The 17,637-nt window shown below is 38.7% G+C and overlaps 1 protein-coding gene across 4 annotated transcripts in view; it reads right to left on the reverse strand.

The window, feature by feature from the left end:
* Positions 1–17,637, reverse strand: part of LOC120802038 (dehydrogenase/reductase SDR family member on chromosome X-like) — a 42,797-nt gene that overhangs the window by 16,294 nt on the left and 8,866 nt on the right. For 2 of the 4 annotated variants that reach the window (XM_040149484.1, XM_040149482.1), the window contains exons 2-3: positions 12,217–12,324; positions 5,458–5,526 (exon numbers count right to left, since the gene is read on the reverse strand). In XM_040149484.1, the coding sequence (XP_040005418.1) occupies positions 5,458–5,526; positions 12,217–12,322 (175 nt within the window). In that variant the 5' untranslated portion in view covers positions 12,323–12,324. Of the gene's footprint in view, positions 1–5,457; positions 5,527–12,216; positions 12,325–13,389; positions 13,423–13,476; positions 13,712–17,637 lie in introns of those variants that run through there. The other 2 variants (XM_040149481.1, XM_040149483.1) reach the window with 2 other exon arrangements.

Genomic DNA, 17,637 nt, shown 5'->3' on the forward strand with positions numbered 1-17,637 from the left:
TATTGTGCCAGGGAAGACTCTGATAAAGTGGGGAAAGAGTTTCCTCTTTCAAAAGACATGTGAACAAGGATAACAATATCGACCAAGGACAAGCCCATCCGTGCAAAGTACCACGAGGGAGTTGACACAGAACGCCAAGGTGGACATGGTACAGTGGAGTTGCTGTACTTCAAGCTCTATGAGCAGATTTGGAGTGGCTCGACCACAATGAGCATCAGAATACTGAAACAACAGTATGTAAGCAGCATGTTACTGTTGTAGCTGCTGCTGGTAGAGCCAGTTTGAACTATTTAATATACAGTTTTCTTTACAGGGACACCAGATAAAGCTGAGGGGTTGTGAGACGGTTAAAGGGAGAGGAAAGAAGAAAAACAATGTTCTGGTACACAAATCTGTTTTCAGTTTTTGTAATTTTTCTCTAATCTTTGATTTTTGGTGAGATATTGGATCATTTGGACATTTATTGATATCTACTCATAGACATCTGAAATGTGACCCTGACTAGACATTGCTCTTTGTAGGACGCCAGAAGCCAAAAAGGTTGGAAATCACTGATTTAATCTTTAACAATGTGTTGTATTTTAAAAGCTTGTTATATTATCCATTTGGTAAAAACGTCATCTTAAAAGTAGCTAGTAACCAACGTTGTCAAGGAAGCTTAGTGGAGTAGAAAGTATATAATATTTCCCTCTGAAATGTATATAGGAGTATAAAGTAATTTAAAATGGATATAATCAAGTAAAGCACAAATACCTCAAATTGTACCTAAGTAAAGTATTTAAGTAAATGCACTTAGATACTTTCCACCACTACAGATATTCTTTCAAATTCACCAGCCACTCAAAAGTAGATTATTATTTTGTGTCTGAAATCTAACAGCCGCTTTCAAATTGCTTGTTTTTAAAGGTAAATTCCGTTAGTAAGTCATGTATTCTCCTCTTGTTCCGTTCAAGGCCAAACTTAAGGGTTACAGACAGAATAAACTCAAAAGCAGGTTCTCTCCAGATGAGAACACAGCCCAAGAAGACCTCCAAGTGAAGAGGAGTATACTGGAGCTCATGAAGAGCGCAAAAACACAAAATCTCAACAATATTACCTCCAACACTGAACAGCTCACAACCTCAATCACTGAAGGGTTTTCTCTTCTAAGACAATTGATTTTAGCAACCTATCCACAATATGCCCCTCTATTATTCACAAACCTAATACCCTAAATATTTACCTATTCACACTTTTCAGCAACTTCATGTGAGCAGTAATCAAATTACTTTACGAAAGCAGTAATCACAATAATTCAAATGTCTAATGATCATTAAAGTATTTTTTTTTATTAATCAACATTGTGGAAATATTACACCATTGTTTTTTGAACTATGACATCTAGTAGTAGAATGGGAACCATATTACACCATTATTTACGAGATCCGGCAAAGTGTACATAAAAAAGAAAAAGCACTGGAACCTAGGAGGAGTAAGATTGTTATCCCCACAAAGGGCAGGATAAGGGACATGATATAAATATGAGCGCTTTCACCTTCCAAGTTCAGTTGATCCCTGGACCAGCTCGGTTTATTGTGTGTCTTCAACTATAAGCAATAAATCTAACTCAAATACACCAGACCAAGAGATTTCATTTAATTATCTCTGTGATAAAAAGGTTTTGTCAAATTGAGCATTAAACTGTGTGGTGGAAGGGCCTAGGCCTATTAGGCTCAGGTGTGGGCCTTCTCATTCCCACGACATGTGGCAGTCAGCCAAACATCTAGCTAAGTAGTACTAGACAATATCATGGGTGTAGTAGGCTGTAATTTGTGTGGCATAAAGCAATATACTTACTTGTACCGAGAAAATGAAGCCATATTCGAAACATGCTTTCTGAGGAAAATTGCAGTGCAGTCAGAGGTCAAGCTGATCTAATAGGCTGCGCTATGAAAACGTAGCTAAGCAAAATTTCATTCCTGCAGGCATTGTGGATGCAGCACAAGCTGTCTAAGTTTAATAAGCTGGCTTTGTAATGTGTCTTTGCAAATGCATCACAAATAAAGCAACTGTCAAAACAGTGAAAAATGAATGAAAGGATTTTTGCTGCCTTTTCATATTTACTAGTTATGCTATTTGGATGTTCAAGCACTTTGCCATACCATGGGCACAGTAAACTCATGTGACAAGTTCTTCTGCACCGGGTTTGGTGAAAGGCAGCCTAATGTACTGTGGGTCTAGGTGATTGTTATAGCTTTATAGACCTGCCTAACAATGTTTGAGACAAGCAACAGGTGTTAGCTGTCAAAGTAGGTGTTTTTCAAAACACCTACTGGAGAACTCATCACTGTTGATTTCACTTTGATGTAAGGACGAAGGCGCTCGAAAGTTCTCCTTCCACTCCTCATCGATAAAAACCCCAGTCTCAAAATTGTCCCATCGCCTGCTGGCTCAACCAGGCCTGATCCAAAACCATTGTTTCTGGTGGAGTTTAAACCACGGATGCTTCTGTTTTTTTGTTTTTTTTTTATTGTGTGCAGCAGACGCAGGCACTTTTGCATGATGGTGAAGTGGTCCAGCAATGCCAAGTTAAGTTGTAAACTTAGAATTGCTCGTACTAACCAAACGTAAAGAAACAGGTCTGCCAAAGTTGTTGTTGTTTCAGGCGCATGCAAATTACACAACGCAACAGTGGGCATGCATGAATTGGGGAGTGACTTCATTGATTCCCAAACGATCCATTTTACATATCCACGTGGATAAACATAAACCAGAGTTTTTAAAAATCTGCACATTAGAAATCTCATTTTGAGTGACCTAAAATGGCGCTTACATGTGGATGAGAGGCCAAAATGTAGAGGAAAATTTTTGTTTTGCAAAATATCCGTATTAGTGTGGGCAAGGCCTATGAGTCAGGCTGCAAAATAGCAGATTTTTATTTGAATTGTGTTCAAGTGACTCCAATGAATAGTCTATCATTGCTATTTTATAAAATATATTAAGATACTTTTTAGTGAAATTAAATTCTTTGTCACTGGTGACACCTTGAAATCTCCTAAAGGACCTCAACAATTGTCCACAAGTCCCCTGTTTGAGAACCACCTCTGCAGCCTACAGCACATGTATATTAAGAGCTGTCTCCAATTTCACATAACAGACAAATGTGCAAACACTAGGAAGGATGCCAAAGGGGGTTTGGACAGAGATGTTTAAAGCTCCTGCCTCACATACTAATGAGAATCCATTACTGTCACATTCGAACACAAAGACACACACACACACACACACACACGCACACACGCGCACACACTTTCTCATTCAGTGCACAGGCATCTGGCTACAGACACCCCTCTTGTCCCCTATGCCTCAGTGCCTGCCAATTACAAAAGAAGTAATCAATTTCACCACGGCCCTGTCCAGGGAAATCGACTTCAATGACACCAGCTACATGGCCGCTGTCTCTGTACCTGACAGCCACTTACACACAAGCAGGAACCTAACCAGCCGGCTTTCTGCCGCTCTCCACTGCAAGGCCAAGCAAGACAAACCACAGCTTGCTTCCCAACTGGCAGCCCTACATTTAATATCATACATAACCTGTATTCAGCTCCACCAATGAAAATTTATCAAATACTATGAAGTACTAAAATATACAGTGGGTTGGCTATACACTGATGATCAGTGTTTTTCTCAGGGGAGTTGGACTTTTCAGATTCAATTAATCTACGTATTACATAAACTAAGTAAGACACTTTTCAGTAGTGAGTAAAATTAAGGTAAACAGTCATATGGTCACACTCTGTTTTTTTTTAAATAACTTTTTAATAATATAATCCCATGTTTACATAGAAGGCAATGATTACCTATAGTAAACTGGTTAAAGGTTAGGATTTCACTTTTTTCACTTTCTAATTCAGCAAAGCAATATTTGAAGGGTCATTTAATGAAACAAACACCTTCCACTGGTGATAAGACAACTGACTAATTTTTAGTTACAAGAGTAGGAAATTGTGTATTTAGGAGAGGAGAACTAAACGGTACACCAAAACCAATTCAGGGTGAAACTAATCCCTTACATGCCCATAGAATTGATCTTTGTGCAAGTTATTTCAACATGATCTATTTACCATGAGAGCTACAGTACTAATACAGTGTTATTTGCACATAAATTACCTTAACTTTAACTTTATTGAAATGTAACTGAAATAAAAATTCAGTGTACTAAGAAATCTCTATGGTGTTTGTTTTTACTTGTCAAAATTATCATTACAAAAAGTATACATTTCAATTTTAGTTTTTTTCTACAGTGACAGTGACCCCTGTATTGATGTTTTCCAGTGGGCATAAATTTTTGGTACCACTGACCACTGATGTTGGTATTGTTATTTATTTGTTGAAATATCTAGGTGGGAAGGTGCAAAAATAATCTATTTCCAACAGTCTAACAGGCAGAGATCAGATGATCCTGATCAAGTTTGTGTGTGTGCTAATTGGACTAACAAACAAGGCGATGTGTTAAAACATGGAATCTGTATATGTATAAGAGAAAACATTTAGGACTTCTGTGAATTAAATTTTGAAATTTTTAATACACTCTAAAGCCTTTTTTTTTTTTTTTGAGGAAACTCAATTCAATGCTTTTTAAGACTTCAGGACATTCAGGACCTGCAGATACCCTGTATAGTTTATATTTCCTTACACAAAAGGATAATACAACACAAATTTCAGTTTGTCTTTCAATCTGACCAGTTATTTAATTACCACTGATTTTTGCATTGGAATAAATCTCTGAACATCCTCCGAGATAAACAGCTACTGACACACCCTGTAAGGTGGTTAAGACTCGAGCCCGTTTGGTACAGAAAAGGATAACTTATGAGGCTTATTAGTCATGAGACGATGGTGGAATTTATGGTGCTTTGAAGGTCAGCCAAATCAATTTCTCAACATAGGAGCTACAGAGAACAGTGCAAGCTTTAGTCAATGGAGTAATAAATCTTTTTGCTGCTATAATTTGTCTCTTCTCATCTCCATCACTTCCATTGCACCTCCATTTTCCCTCCACCTCCTTTTTCCTATATTTTCCCATTTGTCATGTTCTCCTACCCTCTTTGCTTCCTATGGCTCGCCCCCTCCCCTCTCAGATTTTGGTTGACTTATTTCCCCTCAACTTCTTCTCATAGCCTTTTCCCTTGTATCCACCTCTTCCTTACATCAACAACACTCCTGACATTGTATACTCTGCATGGAAGCTCTGTCTGTGTTTGCGTGTGTGTGCATACCTGCAAGTGTGCAATTATGTGTGTGTGCCTGGAAAAGATTGTAAAAACAAGCCTGAGGGACACACTGCTGCAGCTCTGCCCTTTATCTTCAAACACTGGCATACTAAAACAAGTGCACAAATGCACAAGCATTTGTGTGTCTGCGTGGTTGTGTGTGTGGTTGTGCATGTTTTCATAAATGTGTTCGCAATGTTACCTTTGGCTTCTTTGTACTCTTCACAGATCCTTCTGACGGCTGCCAGACCCTCGTGCTCATCCCTCCCACCTGAAGGAGAAGAAGACACACACAAAGATTAATACAATGTCTGACAAGCCCTTAGAGGTTTTTATAAAATAATACTGTTTTTCCTTTTTTTTGTAAGTCTTGTGTTCTTTCATCTTCTACAAAAATATTTCCAAGAAGGGTCCTTCAAATGAAAATAGTTCCTAATACAATCGTTTAGCCCTTGAGGAACATTTATGAATGTTAACAAAAGATTCTGAGTAAATCCCTCTGCTTCAGTAAAGAGCTTGTTTGCAACCCTGGTTTCAGAATGTACACTACTTTAAAAGCACAATTAATTATACCATAAAATATGTATAAGATGTAAAATAAAAAGTAATCCAACAACAGTTAACATTTGATGGTGAATGACAGCAGTCCAGAAGTGAGAGCAGCTTTTCATAAAAAGGCGTTGTGCAATTTTGGAACTGGGTTGTCCCAGAGAAAAACTAGTTTTTTGTTACAACTCAAAATAGCACATATTGACAAGAAATACACAACATTTACTACATCAAATTTGCACCAAGGTAAAACTAACTAGTGTGGGGTAGACAAGCAGGTAAACTATCCTGACAATACCTAATGTTTGGCTAGGTTTTTATAAATTAATAGCAATGTTAAATAGTGGATCAGTGTTCCAGAGACTTCACAAAAGAGTGCTGTTACTTTAAGATTAGATGCAGTACGTTACATATTTTAATATTTTTAACACGTGCAGATGCCCTGGTGAAAGATGCAGTAACTGACTCTCTGACACAGGATTGTTTACAGAGAATGTCTGCATACAAATTAACTCTTCTTCCATCGAACAGAAGATGGAAGTAATTAGAAACAGAAGGTAAAAATAATAATTACAGACTAATTTACAGACCCTCAGTTTCAAAAGAACCATTCTAAAGCACAGACACATGTACATATGTCCAACCACGCACACACACACACACACACACACACACACACACACACACACACACACACACACACACACACACACACACACACACACACACACTTCTATCTTTTTGAGGACACTGATTGACATAATGTATTCCCTAGATCCTTACTCTAACCCCAACCATAACCTAATTCTAACCTGAACCCTAAAACTAAGTCATAACCCTCAAACAGCCCTTTAGAGTTTTGAGGACTGGCTGAAATTTCCTCACCTTCCCAAAATATGTTCACTCAATGAGGTATATGACTGAAACTGGTCCTCACAAAGATAGAAGTACACACACACACACACACACACACCCACACGAACACTGTAAAACACAGACATACCGATAAAATTATACTGTCACTGCTTACGAATTAGTGCTGGCAATTAGTCAAGTAAATGATTTGTCAAACGACAAAACACTTATCAACAAAACTTTGGTTGAACATTAGCTGGTTCCCAATTCTCAAATGTAAGGATTTGCTGCATCCACATTAAACGAACACACACACATACACAAAATCTTTTTACCCTAACTCATACACACAAATAGCCCTCATGCACACACAAACACACAGACACACTAATCTTGGATTATCACGCAGGCCTTTTCAAGGGCACAGCATCATTTACCCTGATGCACTGCAGTTCAGGCTGGGCTGAAAGATGTGTCTCTTCAGGATGACATGTCACAAGGGTAACACAAACACACACATTCAGGACAGGCACACACTGATCCCAGACAAATACAGGTTTTTTTTTTTACACAAATAGCTGCTCCTCAATAGGCCTCTCTGCTCATGGACCAACAGTAAATGAGAACGCTGCATATCATTAAATACACATTTCAGCACAACTACTTTTGGACAAAGCACTCCATTAAAATAGCCAATGATTAAATATAAGCCCTGAGGAAATAATAGCCTACTAAATATTTTGGGCTAGGGATGAAAATGTAACCTAATTATTTCACTTAAATAATCTTGCTGCAGCCGAACAGATGCATAAACTGAGCATGACACACAGTAAGAAAGTTGTAAGATACATAGTTTAGCTCAACATTTTCTGAAATATGCATAATCGCTCTCTTTGTAAGAACGCAATGACAAAATGCACAGGTTAGATGCACAAGTTGTACAGGCATAATGGTACCAAACCTGGCAACTTCACTGTGACAGCAAGATGTTGAGGTGGTGCACACAGTGACTGCGTTTGGCTGCTGTTGGCAAAGAAAAAGCTGCAGCATGTAACTCCCACTAAAAACTGCAAATGCATCAGTTATGGTAGTTAAATCCATTATGGTTGTTCTGTCCTGTTTGTCTGAAAAATAAAGCTTATTATATTCAAGTAAATGTGTAAAAGAAAAACAGAACAAATCTAGCGACTTTTTTGACAAATCTTAGCTACTTTCTGTAGAAGAGAGTCGCCAGCATTGCCCCATGAGCGCAAGCTCAAGCTTTCCCTCCGCATGCACACCTCTCTATACATCTCAGTCAATTGACTGCATGGCAGCTACATAGATGCTAGTGACCTTATAACTTTATCTCTGATTGATCATTTTACAAGTAAATATAGCCGAAAAAGCACAGCTGTTGTCTTTAACCTATGTGTATGGTGACTTTGTCAGATGTAGCTGCGGTTGTAAAATCAGGATTTTAGCAGGTTTGGAAGTGACTGCTGGTTAACTTGTATCTTAACGGGTCAAGTTTCAGTCACTATTTCACACTTGTTCCATTGTCTGACAATACAAACAGAAAACCATGTAAATGAACACAGCTTTATTGGGAATTTGGCTGTATTAAATTATTGTAAATGTGAGCACAGAGATTAGGAGAGAAGCAAACAGACGGTCCAGCCACACACTAGGTTTCAACATAGTCTTGTTCTTGGTAGGATGTACTGTCGTTTTTGCAACATCAAAGATTCCTTTTTCCAGTTCAGAATAATTTAAGTTTAATTACCTTATCTTAAAAATAGTCACTTTCAATCAAAACTGGCACATAAACACTTCAAGCTCAATTGCACACTAGTTAATATCCAACTCTGGTATTTGACAGTGCAGAGGCTCAAACCATGAAATCCCCTCACACAAGCACTATGCCACCACTCCACCTGAAATGTGCATCCACTCCATTAACAGAGAGGGATTCACTTTACCATAAATATTCTCACTTCATGAATTATCTCAAGACTATTTGAAATGGAGATACACTCTTGATTCCCGCGGGATCAGCTTCGACACACATACAATTGCCTGGGCCTACAACAGACACTTAAAGTTCTTCATGTATTGATTTTGTGTGTAATCATATGTAGTGCTCAAGTCTCATTTATGTACTGCTCAAACCATCTCCAAGGACCCTCTGACATTGACTTTGTGGTATACACTCTGAATGAATAAAGCAGAGTTTTCTTCAAAATTTTAAGGCTCGTGAACGGACTGGAAAATTCAGTCTCACCCTGGAAGCCAGCCATGTGAAAACATATTGCTGTTCTGTGCACAGCATCTTGGAGTGGAAATGTCCTGCACCTAAAGTGGTTTTTTTTTAATATATATATATATATATATATATATTTATTTTTATTTTTTTTTAATATTAGTAGGGTAGAATGTAAAATGTAAAATCCCAATTTAGCTGTTTTACATTGACTGCAAGTGAAATGCCCCTCTTAACAGCCACCACAGAGAGTTCTCTGGTTTACTCTGATGACCTGATGACTGAGTTACGCTGAAACAAAACCCAGTCACTGTAGACTACAAATAGAGAATACAGAGTAAAACTTGATCGTCATAGCTTAACGGGCAGAGTTGAAATAACATCAACCCCCACCGGAGTGTACATTTGAGGAGATGCTAATGGAAGTTTGCTCAGCTGCCAGTTCTGGAGTGTTGCTGGGAGAAAGGTTAGATGAAAAGGAAAATGCACCTCCTCAAAACATAAATCCCAAGCACAATCCTCCAGACTAAAGAACAAAGCACAACAATACAAACAATTAAACAGGACGCCATCTTACCCCTAATGTGTTTCCACCACAGTGAAAACTACAGATGTAGTGGAGCAGGCTATAACCAGCCTGTCTGATACTGTTGGGCAAATTATGATTAGGGATGTCACTGTAACAGATCAATTGAATGATTGTTGTTCAGTTGTTTTTACCAAACTTTGTTTGACAAATCACCTATTTTTTCATGGGATAATTACTGTAATAATATTTTCATATTTACATTTATGCAAAAATATACACTAGGGGCACTTTGGTGCGTTAGAGGTACTTACTATGAACCACGACATCCCCGCTTCATGTCCGGTCAGTTTGTTTCAAGTCATTACCTTTATCTGTATATTTCACACTTTCCTTTTTTCAAAAATTTTTTCAAAGATTTTTCTAAAACTTTGTTTTTGCTTTTTCATTATGGGGTCTTGGGTGTAAATCGATGAGGGAAGGATGAATTTAAACAATTTTCGCATAAGGCTGCAGGAATAAAGAAGGTGTCTGCATCCTTTCTGAATGCACTGTACATCGCCTTGGTAAGTACGTAGTAGGTGGCACTTCAACAAGGGAAGAGAGAGAGAGAGATATAGGTAGAAATAAATATACACTATATGAACATTGGGAGTTCATTCAGCTGATTATCTATATGTACTTCATATCCATATACTATACATACATACTCTTGCGAATATTTACTATCTCACTGTCTTGATCTGTTTTTCATAACAACCTTTTGATGGTAACAGCTATAAATTCTGGTCTAGTGTATCAATTCCTAATTTAATCATTTACACAAATCCTTTTAAATGGCCATTAATGTCCTCGGTGTGGTTATCAACTGCTTTCTTTATAAATCACTTTTGCAGTTAATGCTCTTTCCTATTTTACAACACATTTTCACAATGTTTAAACATTCACACTAAAATGACGAAGTTTTACATAGACGCTACAAGAAACCATGGTATAAAGTATACTAGCCATTTCCTTTATAGGACTTTGTTGTTTTGCATTTATCTTCCACCAGTAAATATTGCTAAATAATTAATGGAACAATACCAGACCTTGTTTTATGTAAAAAAGCCTCTTATAATCCTAAATTTGCATTTAACACCAAATTTATTAACAGCCTTTTAATCCCAGCAGAGCTCAAAATTTCTTTACGTCATCTCACAGTGGAGCACCACACATATTTTCTAATGATAAAAACAAACTCTTTTGATGTTATTCCAAACCTTAAGACGGATCAACAGGGTGTCAAGAGGCATATAACCGTCTAATACTAATTAAGGATTTCGCACAGCAACAGGCTTTTAAGAAGACGATGCCTTCAATGTCTTTGTTCACTGTACAATACAAATTACGTTATTATAAGATGATACGACTGTAGCCTTGTATCTTCACTGTAACCCAACCAACTTAGACCCACATCCACTCAGCTGTACTGGACTTATTACCTGATACATGGGGACTACAGTAAAGAGAAAGACATTGGATACCATAAGGTTAAGCTATTGTGTGCAAATATTTATTTACACTATTCAGCCCCATGGAACCTTGAAAGGGATGTTTCTTTTTTGATAAGTAACATGCAGAGTTGTTAGGTTGATTGTCTGGGTTAAAATATTTTCTTCTCAGACTTACAAGGACTTTGACTGCAACAATTTTCACCTGTAACTATTTTAAACCAAAAGTAAAAAACAAACAAACAAACAAACAAAAACTGTGATGCCAGTGGATTATAGTATGCAATTGGGATCAGTTTTGGTAAATTACTGTGTTGCTTACTAAAAGTCATACCAACTCTTAACTGTAATTTGTGTCTTCTTCTCAGATTGACAGACAGTGATTCAACTAAACATGCTGGCAACATCTCCTTCTCTACACAGTTTGACACAAGTATTTTTGGTTCTCCCCGTGTTACTGCTGATCAGCCAGTTGAAAACTAATTTAAGCCAATTTAGCAGTGATTGTGGCATTCTCACTGTCATCTCTGAGGTTACTGTGCCTCCAGTTTTACATTTGCTTATACTGTGAGTGTGCTGACGGGTTGCTTTGTCAGGTTTGCTGCTGTGGGCAGGTGGCTCTGACCTGTACACAACTTAATTTTTATGGTGATAATCCTAAATGATATAAAGTCATAATAATCAGAATATTTACACTTATCAAAATATCCAGCTCAGTCAGTAAAATTACTCTTTTCTTCCCTCCCATTCCCAAGCATGTTCTGACAGCAGAGAAACTTTCTGACAGAAACTGACACAGGTGTGAATTAAATACAGCATAGCATAAATCTATTGAGGTTTTACTTGTAATGCAAAATAATCAAAATGATGAATCAAGCAACAGCAGAAAACGACAGGAGACTTTTCGAGAGGGTTTATGAGTCAGGAAATTGAGCCTGCAGTTTGAAGAACAATGCTCACCAACTGCTAAGCTTAACCAGTCTTTTCTCATAATTAAACTTATAGCTGTTTTTATCTACAGAGCTTCATCCATTTTCTTTTGTTTATTTTGTATAGTATTTTGCCTTAGTTTATTGTGTTGTTTGATGTTTTATTTCTATTTGATGTTTATTAATTGTACAGCACAAGAGGTTATCATTATGCTTATCGTTACTGCTGTTTTTGTAAATCTGAGTATAAACAGAAGAAAGCCAGCCTTTGGGGAAATCTCTTTGTCATACACGTGTGTCAGTCCTGTTCAAATGTTGTATCTCCTGTCATGTTTGCATGTCAGTCGTGTGGTGCTTCATACTGTACCTATGATAACATGCGCCCCCAGTCTGGCCATGTGGCGGACTACCTCATAGCCGATTCCCCTGCCTCCTCCTGTCACTATGGCAACCTTGCCATCTTGTCTGGGCATCACTGGCAGAGGCAGAAGAGTACACACAGATATCAGGGAAAATGTCATTTGATAAGGAAGCTGCTTCGAGATGGGCCACTATTTCAAGACATGAGAAGCCCTTGTAGTCAGACCTTGTAGATAGTCTGCAAATCTCAGACGGACTTTATTTATTTGGGTTTTTTTTAATTCCTGTGGTATTGTATAACAATTTTCCTTCGCTTTCTTAAAGAATGTTGTATCTTACAGTTTCACTGAGTTGCTTTAGTGTCCTTTAAATTACAGGAATTATGGTTTCACGTAAGTGCCAACTTCCTGCCTAAAAAAGGTTTAAAGAAATAATAAATCGCTTTATGTATCCATAGTACGGTGGAACTTCTGTGGTAGGTACTGTATGTATGAAATGTTTAGGACTGAAAAACTCACTTCCTCAGAGAGTGACTTGCTGGAAAAACTTTTATCAATTACTTTTTCAGGCCATGAGTACACAATACCCACACACCTGAGCCTGACTTCTCCATTTTCTTAAAACCTACTATATAAAAATAGTAAGTATTGTGAAATACACGTGTCATTGTTGATCTAACTTCAATTTATCGCTTTCAATTACAACACCGACACAAAATACCAAAATATTGCTGTGAAATTCCTTTACAGAGTCGCTGCACTGCACTTTTCGTTCAGCGATTTATATTTCATTGGTTGACAGTGCCGTCACCCAAGCGTTGTAATTGACCCGCTGCCGTGGTAGTTTCTGCTCTCTTGCGAATAGCCACACCAGTCCAAACTGCTTTACAAAAAATGGAAATTTAAACCCACATCTCTCGGCGACAAAACGCAGACGGTTTGGAGAGCATACTTTAGGATTTAAATGGCCGGTTAAACTCTTCTGCTGAATTCGGTATGTATAAAACATCAGATAGAACTTTATTCCACTCTACGTTTCCACTCTTACACTTCTCTACTACTAGCTAACATAGCTAGCTTAGCGTTAACATACGTTACCGCTCTACAGTGATAGCCAATGCCGATATGAATAATGGCTTTTAAATGTACTAATACCGTTGGGTCATGTAACTACAACGTACCAGCGTTCGTTACTCACAAAGACCGACTGACTGGGACACAACACAACACTGGGTGAACCACGGTAACCTATCGCGAGTTAAACCGACCTGGCAACCTGAAAGGTCTGCTGACCAGCTGAACCAGCAGAACCTTCAAACCAAGCAGGTAGAGCTTGAAAAGTGGAAGAAGATGAGACCGGATAGCAGACAACATCTCTGTCCGAGTTGAGTGACCAGTCACTACAGAGGAGGAGCAAGAAACTCCGAGTAAAAGGTGCGGTTCCGTCTATGGGACACGTTCCAATATGAAGACGCCCAACCTCGCTTCCTTCCTTGCCCTGCCTTCCAGTCGACAAAGTGCTTGTGAAACTTGCTCACAACTAAAGTCTCATTTAAAGGTTGGCTTTTCTTTAAATTATCAAACTGACGAGCCGCGGACTCGTTGACCTCGAAGAGTCGGATCTGTGGCAGGCACCCATCACTTTGGCTGTAGAGGTGGAATTACTGGATGATTGAGGGGACTCGTCGCTGCTGCTTGGCTGCCTGATGTGCCATATGATCCTTTCTCTGTACATCCAGCGTATTGCGCCCTTCAGCTCCCCGACTGTCTCATTAACTGCTGCCAGAGAGGGCACACACGACAGAGGCAAGAGCGGGGTGACACACTAGTTTGATCCATAATTTCCCAGGATAGGCTTTAAAAGCATGTTTCTGGAGCAGTGCAGCTCCCCGTCTGCAGCATTGCGCCTCTTACTAAGAGGAAGTGAGTTCTGGCTGATGTTAGATATCCCCCTGGGACCACTTGAGTCCATCACACCAGTCTACTCTTATTAGAGGATAGTCATGCTGCTGTGATAATTTGTCAAATAGAACCTCAGCTGTGAAAGTCCTGACTTTGTCTGCCATCCCAACACTGATTCTATGATTTAATCAGCGCTACGTGTTCCCTCAGCAAATATGCACAAAAAAAGACAAAATGTGGGATTACAATATGATGTAACTCAGGTTTGTTGCACAAATTTGAATGATTTTGTGAATCGAAAATAATCACATGTACATATTTATTTAGACTTAGTAAATATAATTTAAAATAAAAAAGTGTAGCATGTATCATAACAGTGAGGATCACAGCTTCTGTAACAAAGTGAGAACTTTTTCCACCCTAAGAGATGAGCTACTGACACTTCATGTCACACACCATGACTTCCAATCTACCAATACACCCTCTGTAGATACTGAACATCTTCAACAATTTCACTGGGCTTTAAGAATCCAATGTCAAGATGACATTTTTAATAATTTTATAATGTTATCATCTAAGGTTTACCCACGTTTCTGCAGCTAAGTTTGTCAATTCCAGCCCAGTCTCCAGATGCTTCTGAGAACAGTTATTCTAAGATGATTCAGTGTTTGAATGATAGCATTTTGCCAAGATGCTAAAAGACATGTCACATGTACCAAATACCTGTATATATATGGAAATGTTTATTTCCACAAGCAACCATATTAAATACACAGAGCAGCCAAATACAGCCAGATAGGAAATTCATTCATCCAACTGTTTTTGAGCAAGGCACATCCTCCTGCAAAAGCTCAACTGAAAGTAGTTAAATGAATGCCCCAATGTGTGTGACTGATGATTGTGTAGCTATCAGGGATTTATTAAAAGTGCAAAGCAATGTCTTACAAAAAAGCAATGTCTGGTCGGGGTTCTTTGTCTTGTTTCAGATGTGTGTGAGTTGTTAGCAGTTTCATTTAAATAACTGTTCGAGGCCCAAAGAGGTGGAATTAGAGCAGAGAGAAGACCAAAAAATAAAAACAAATTTGCATAGGAGAACTTTGTTTTTCTTCTTTCTTTCAAAGTAAAATGACAAGGTTACACAGAATTTACATTTGGCACATACATAAATCTACACATACACATGCATGTACAGCACACAGTGTAAATACTGAATCCTTACACATGCGTGTGCGAGCACACACACACACACACACACACACACACACATGCATGTACTTATACATATACATGTAATACTGTATGTATATACATTTTTCTTTCTTTCCTACCCTAATCATCTCACAACCTCTCAGATTTATCCTGTGACCACAGGTTGAGAACTACTGGACTAAACTATAGAACTGTATATAAAGTAGTTAAAAGTAGTTCATCTGTGACAACAGTAAAATGCTACATGTGTATTGATGCATCAGTAGTAATGATCTAATAATGTAATATATTGTAATAACTTGGTCACAAAATGCTACATGTGTATTGATGCATCAGTAGTAATGATCTAATAATGTAATATATTGTAATAACTTGGTCACAGGGACCATTTTCCTCCAGAATGAGCATTTTTACTTTTGATGCTTTAAGTACATTTTGCTGCTAATGCATATTTGAATGCAGGACTTTTGCTTTCTCTTACTTGTAAATGAGAGTTTCTACATTTTTGTAATGGTCCTTTTACTTTAGTACAGGATCTGAGTACTTCCACCACTGTACAGGAGACTATTTACTCAGTTCAAAAAAAAAAAAAAAGGTGGCTTGAAGTGGAACTGGAGCTGACAAAAATAAAGAGCACCACTTACATACATATCATAACCTTACAGAAAATCCAAGAAAAAATATCCCAGGACAGGGCACAACATTTGATTGACAGGTGACTGACATGCACCATAGCGCTGAATGATTGGCTCTGAAAAGGAGCCGAAATCAGAACAGCATTGCTGTGAAAAGAGATTTAAAGCCTAATGTAGAGGCTATGTTCTTGTCTATACACTAATCACAAATCTGAGCAGGCAGCCTACTGCAGTGGTGGACTGTGTTTCGGTTAACGGGGTAGGAGCCAGCTGTATTGTCCCTGCCACTCAAAGTAGGCCAATCAAACTCTCCACGTCATTTGTTTCAACAAAATTACAACTATTTCTGTTAAAGACATGTCTGGGCCATTCACAGTAGTTTCCCTTTTTTCTCTTGGCAGGAAAATCATTAGTATTAGTTTGCTTCTTTCTCACCATCTAATAGTTAAGGTCGAGCTAGAACAGAAGCACTGGCGAGCAGTTGGCCCCCGTTATTAAAGTCTGCTTAGAAGGCAATTAAATGAGCAGCAGCATAAAGAGACTGCGTCATCACCACTGCCCAAATGGGGGCTGAGCTGCACATGTGTCAACATTTGTTCCTGCCCACGCAGCCTACAGAGAAGGTTGAGGTCAGCAGGAAAGCGACTGGCCCGCTATTGTTTAAAGGAAATCGCATCTCACGGATGACTGTGGGATGATTATTTGGTATGATGGAACATCAGGGAGACAATCCTCTACACACAGCAACACCGACACACAAATGAAGACATATGCACTCACACACGAGACATGCTGGGAACAGAACATGACAGGAGGGTGCGTGATGTAAATAACATGTGAACAGCATCAAAACAGCTCCTGCCAACAGTCACCTAGTCTTATATGACAACTACTGGCTGGCTGCAGAGCCCAACTTGTCTTATTTTGTAAATCCAGGCTGACAACAGCTCTACGGGATCTGTGTGTGTGTGTGTGTGTGTGTGTGTGTGTTGTCTGTGTGTGTGTGCTTGTGTGTGCCTGTGTGCTACCAGTTAAAATGTAATCTTTATTTCACATTTCACATAGATTTATTCCTGGCGAGAAGAAAAGGTGGATGATATTGGATATTTTTAGCAGAAAATGTCACTAACAGTTTTCAAATAGGATGGTTTTGACATGTCGTTGCTTAACACTTTTTGTTACTAATCAATTGCCGGCTAGGGGAGATGGCAGGTGAGGTGTCACATTGTGAAGAAAGGGAATTTTCTGGGTGTGTCATGGGCAATTTGGGCTCCAAAGCTTGTGTGAAGTGATGTTGTCTTGTTCTGTCAGTTTAAGTTGCCTTTTTCAGAGCTTTTCCTCAGACCCACCTCCATTTGAGAGGCAGACAATCAAGGTTGGAATCAAAGTTAAGAGACGCAGCCAGAGCTGCAGGCTACACAGTGTCCAGCCCCTAATGAGACAGTGTGTGTGCATGTATATGTAGGAAAGAGAAATCCATGGGGAATGCCTTATTTTGCAGCTCGAAGCACAAATGTCTGTTTACACCTATTCTTGAGTGTATCTGGTTTGCGTTTGTAACAGCAGGTGTGTGTGTGTGTGTGTCTGTATGTGTAACAAGACCAGGTCAAAACCAAGTGTGTGGCTGGACCGCCCTTTATCTGTTTGCTTTTCTCCTACTCTCTGTGCTCACACATACAGTAA

The sequence above is a fragment of the Xiphias gladius genome, chromosome 16, assembly GCF_016859285.1.
Source record: "Xiphias gladius isolate SHS-SW01 ecotype Sanya breed wild chromosome 16, ASM1685928v1, whole genome shotgun sequence".
In the NCBI taxonomy this organism is placed as follows: Eukaryota; Metazoa; Chordata; class Actinopteri; order Istiophoriformes; family Xiphiidae; genus Xiphias; species Xiphias gladius.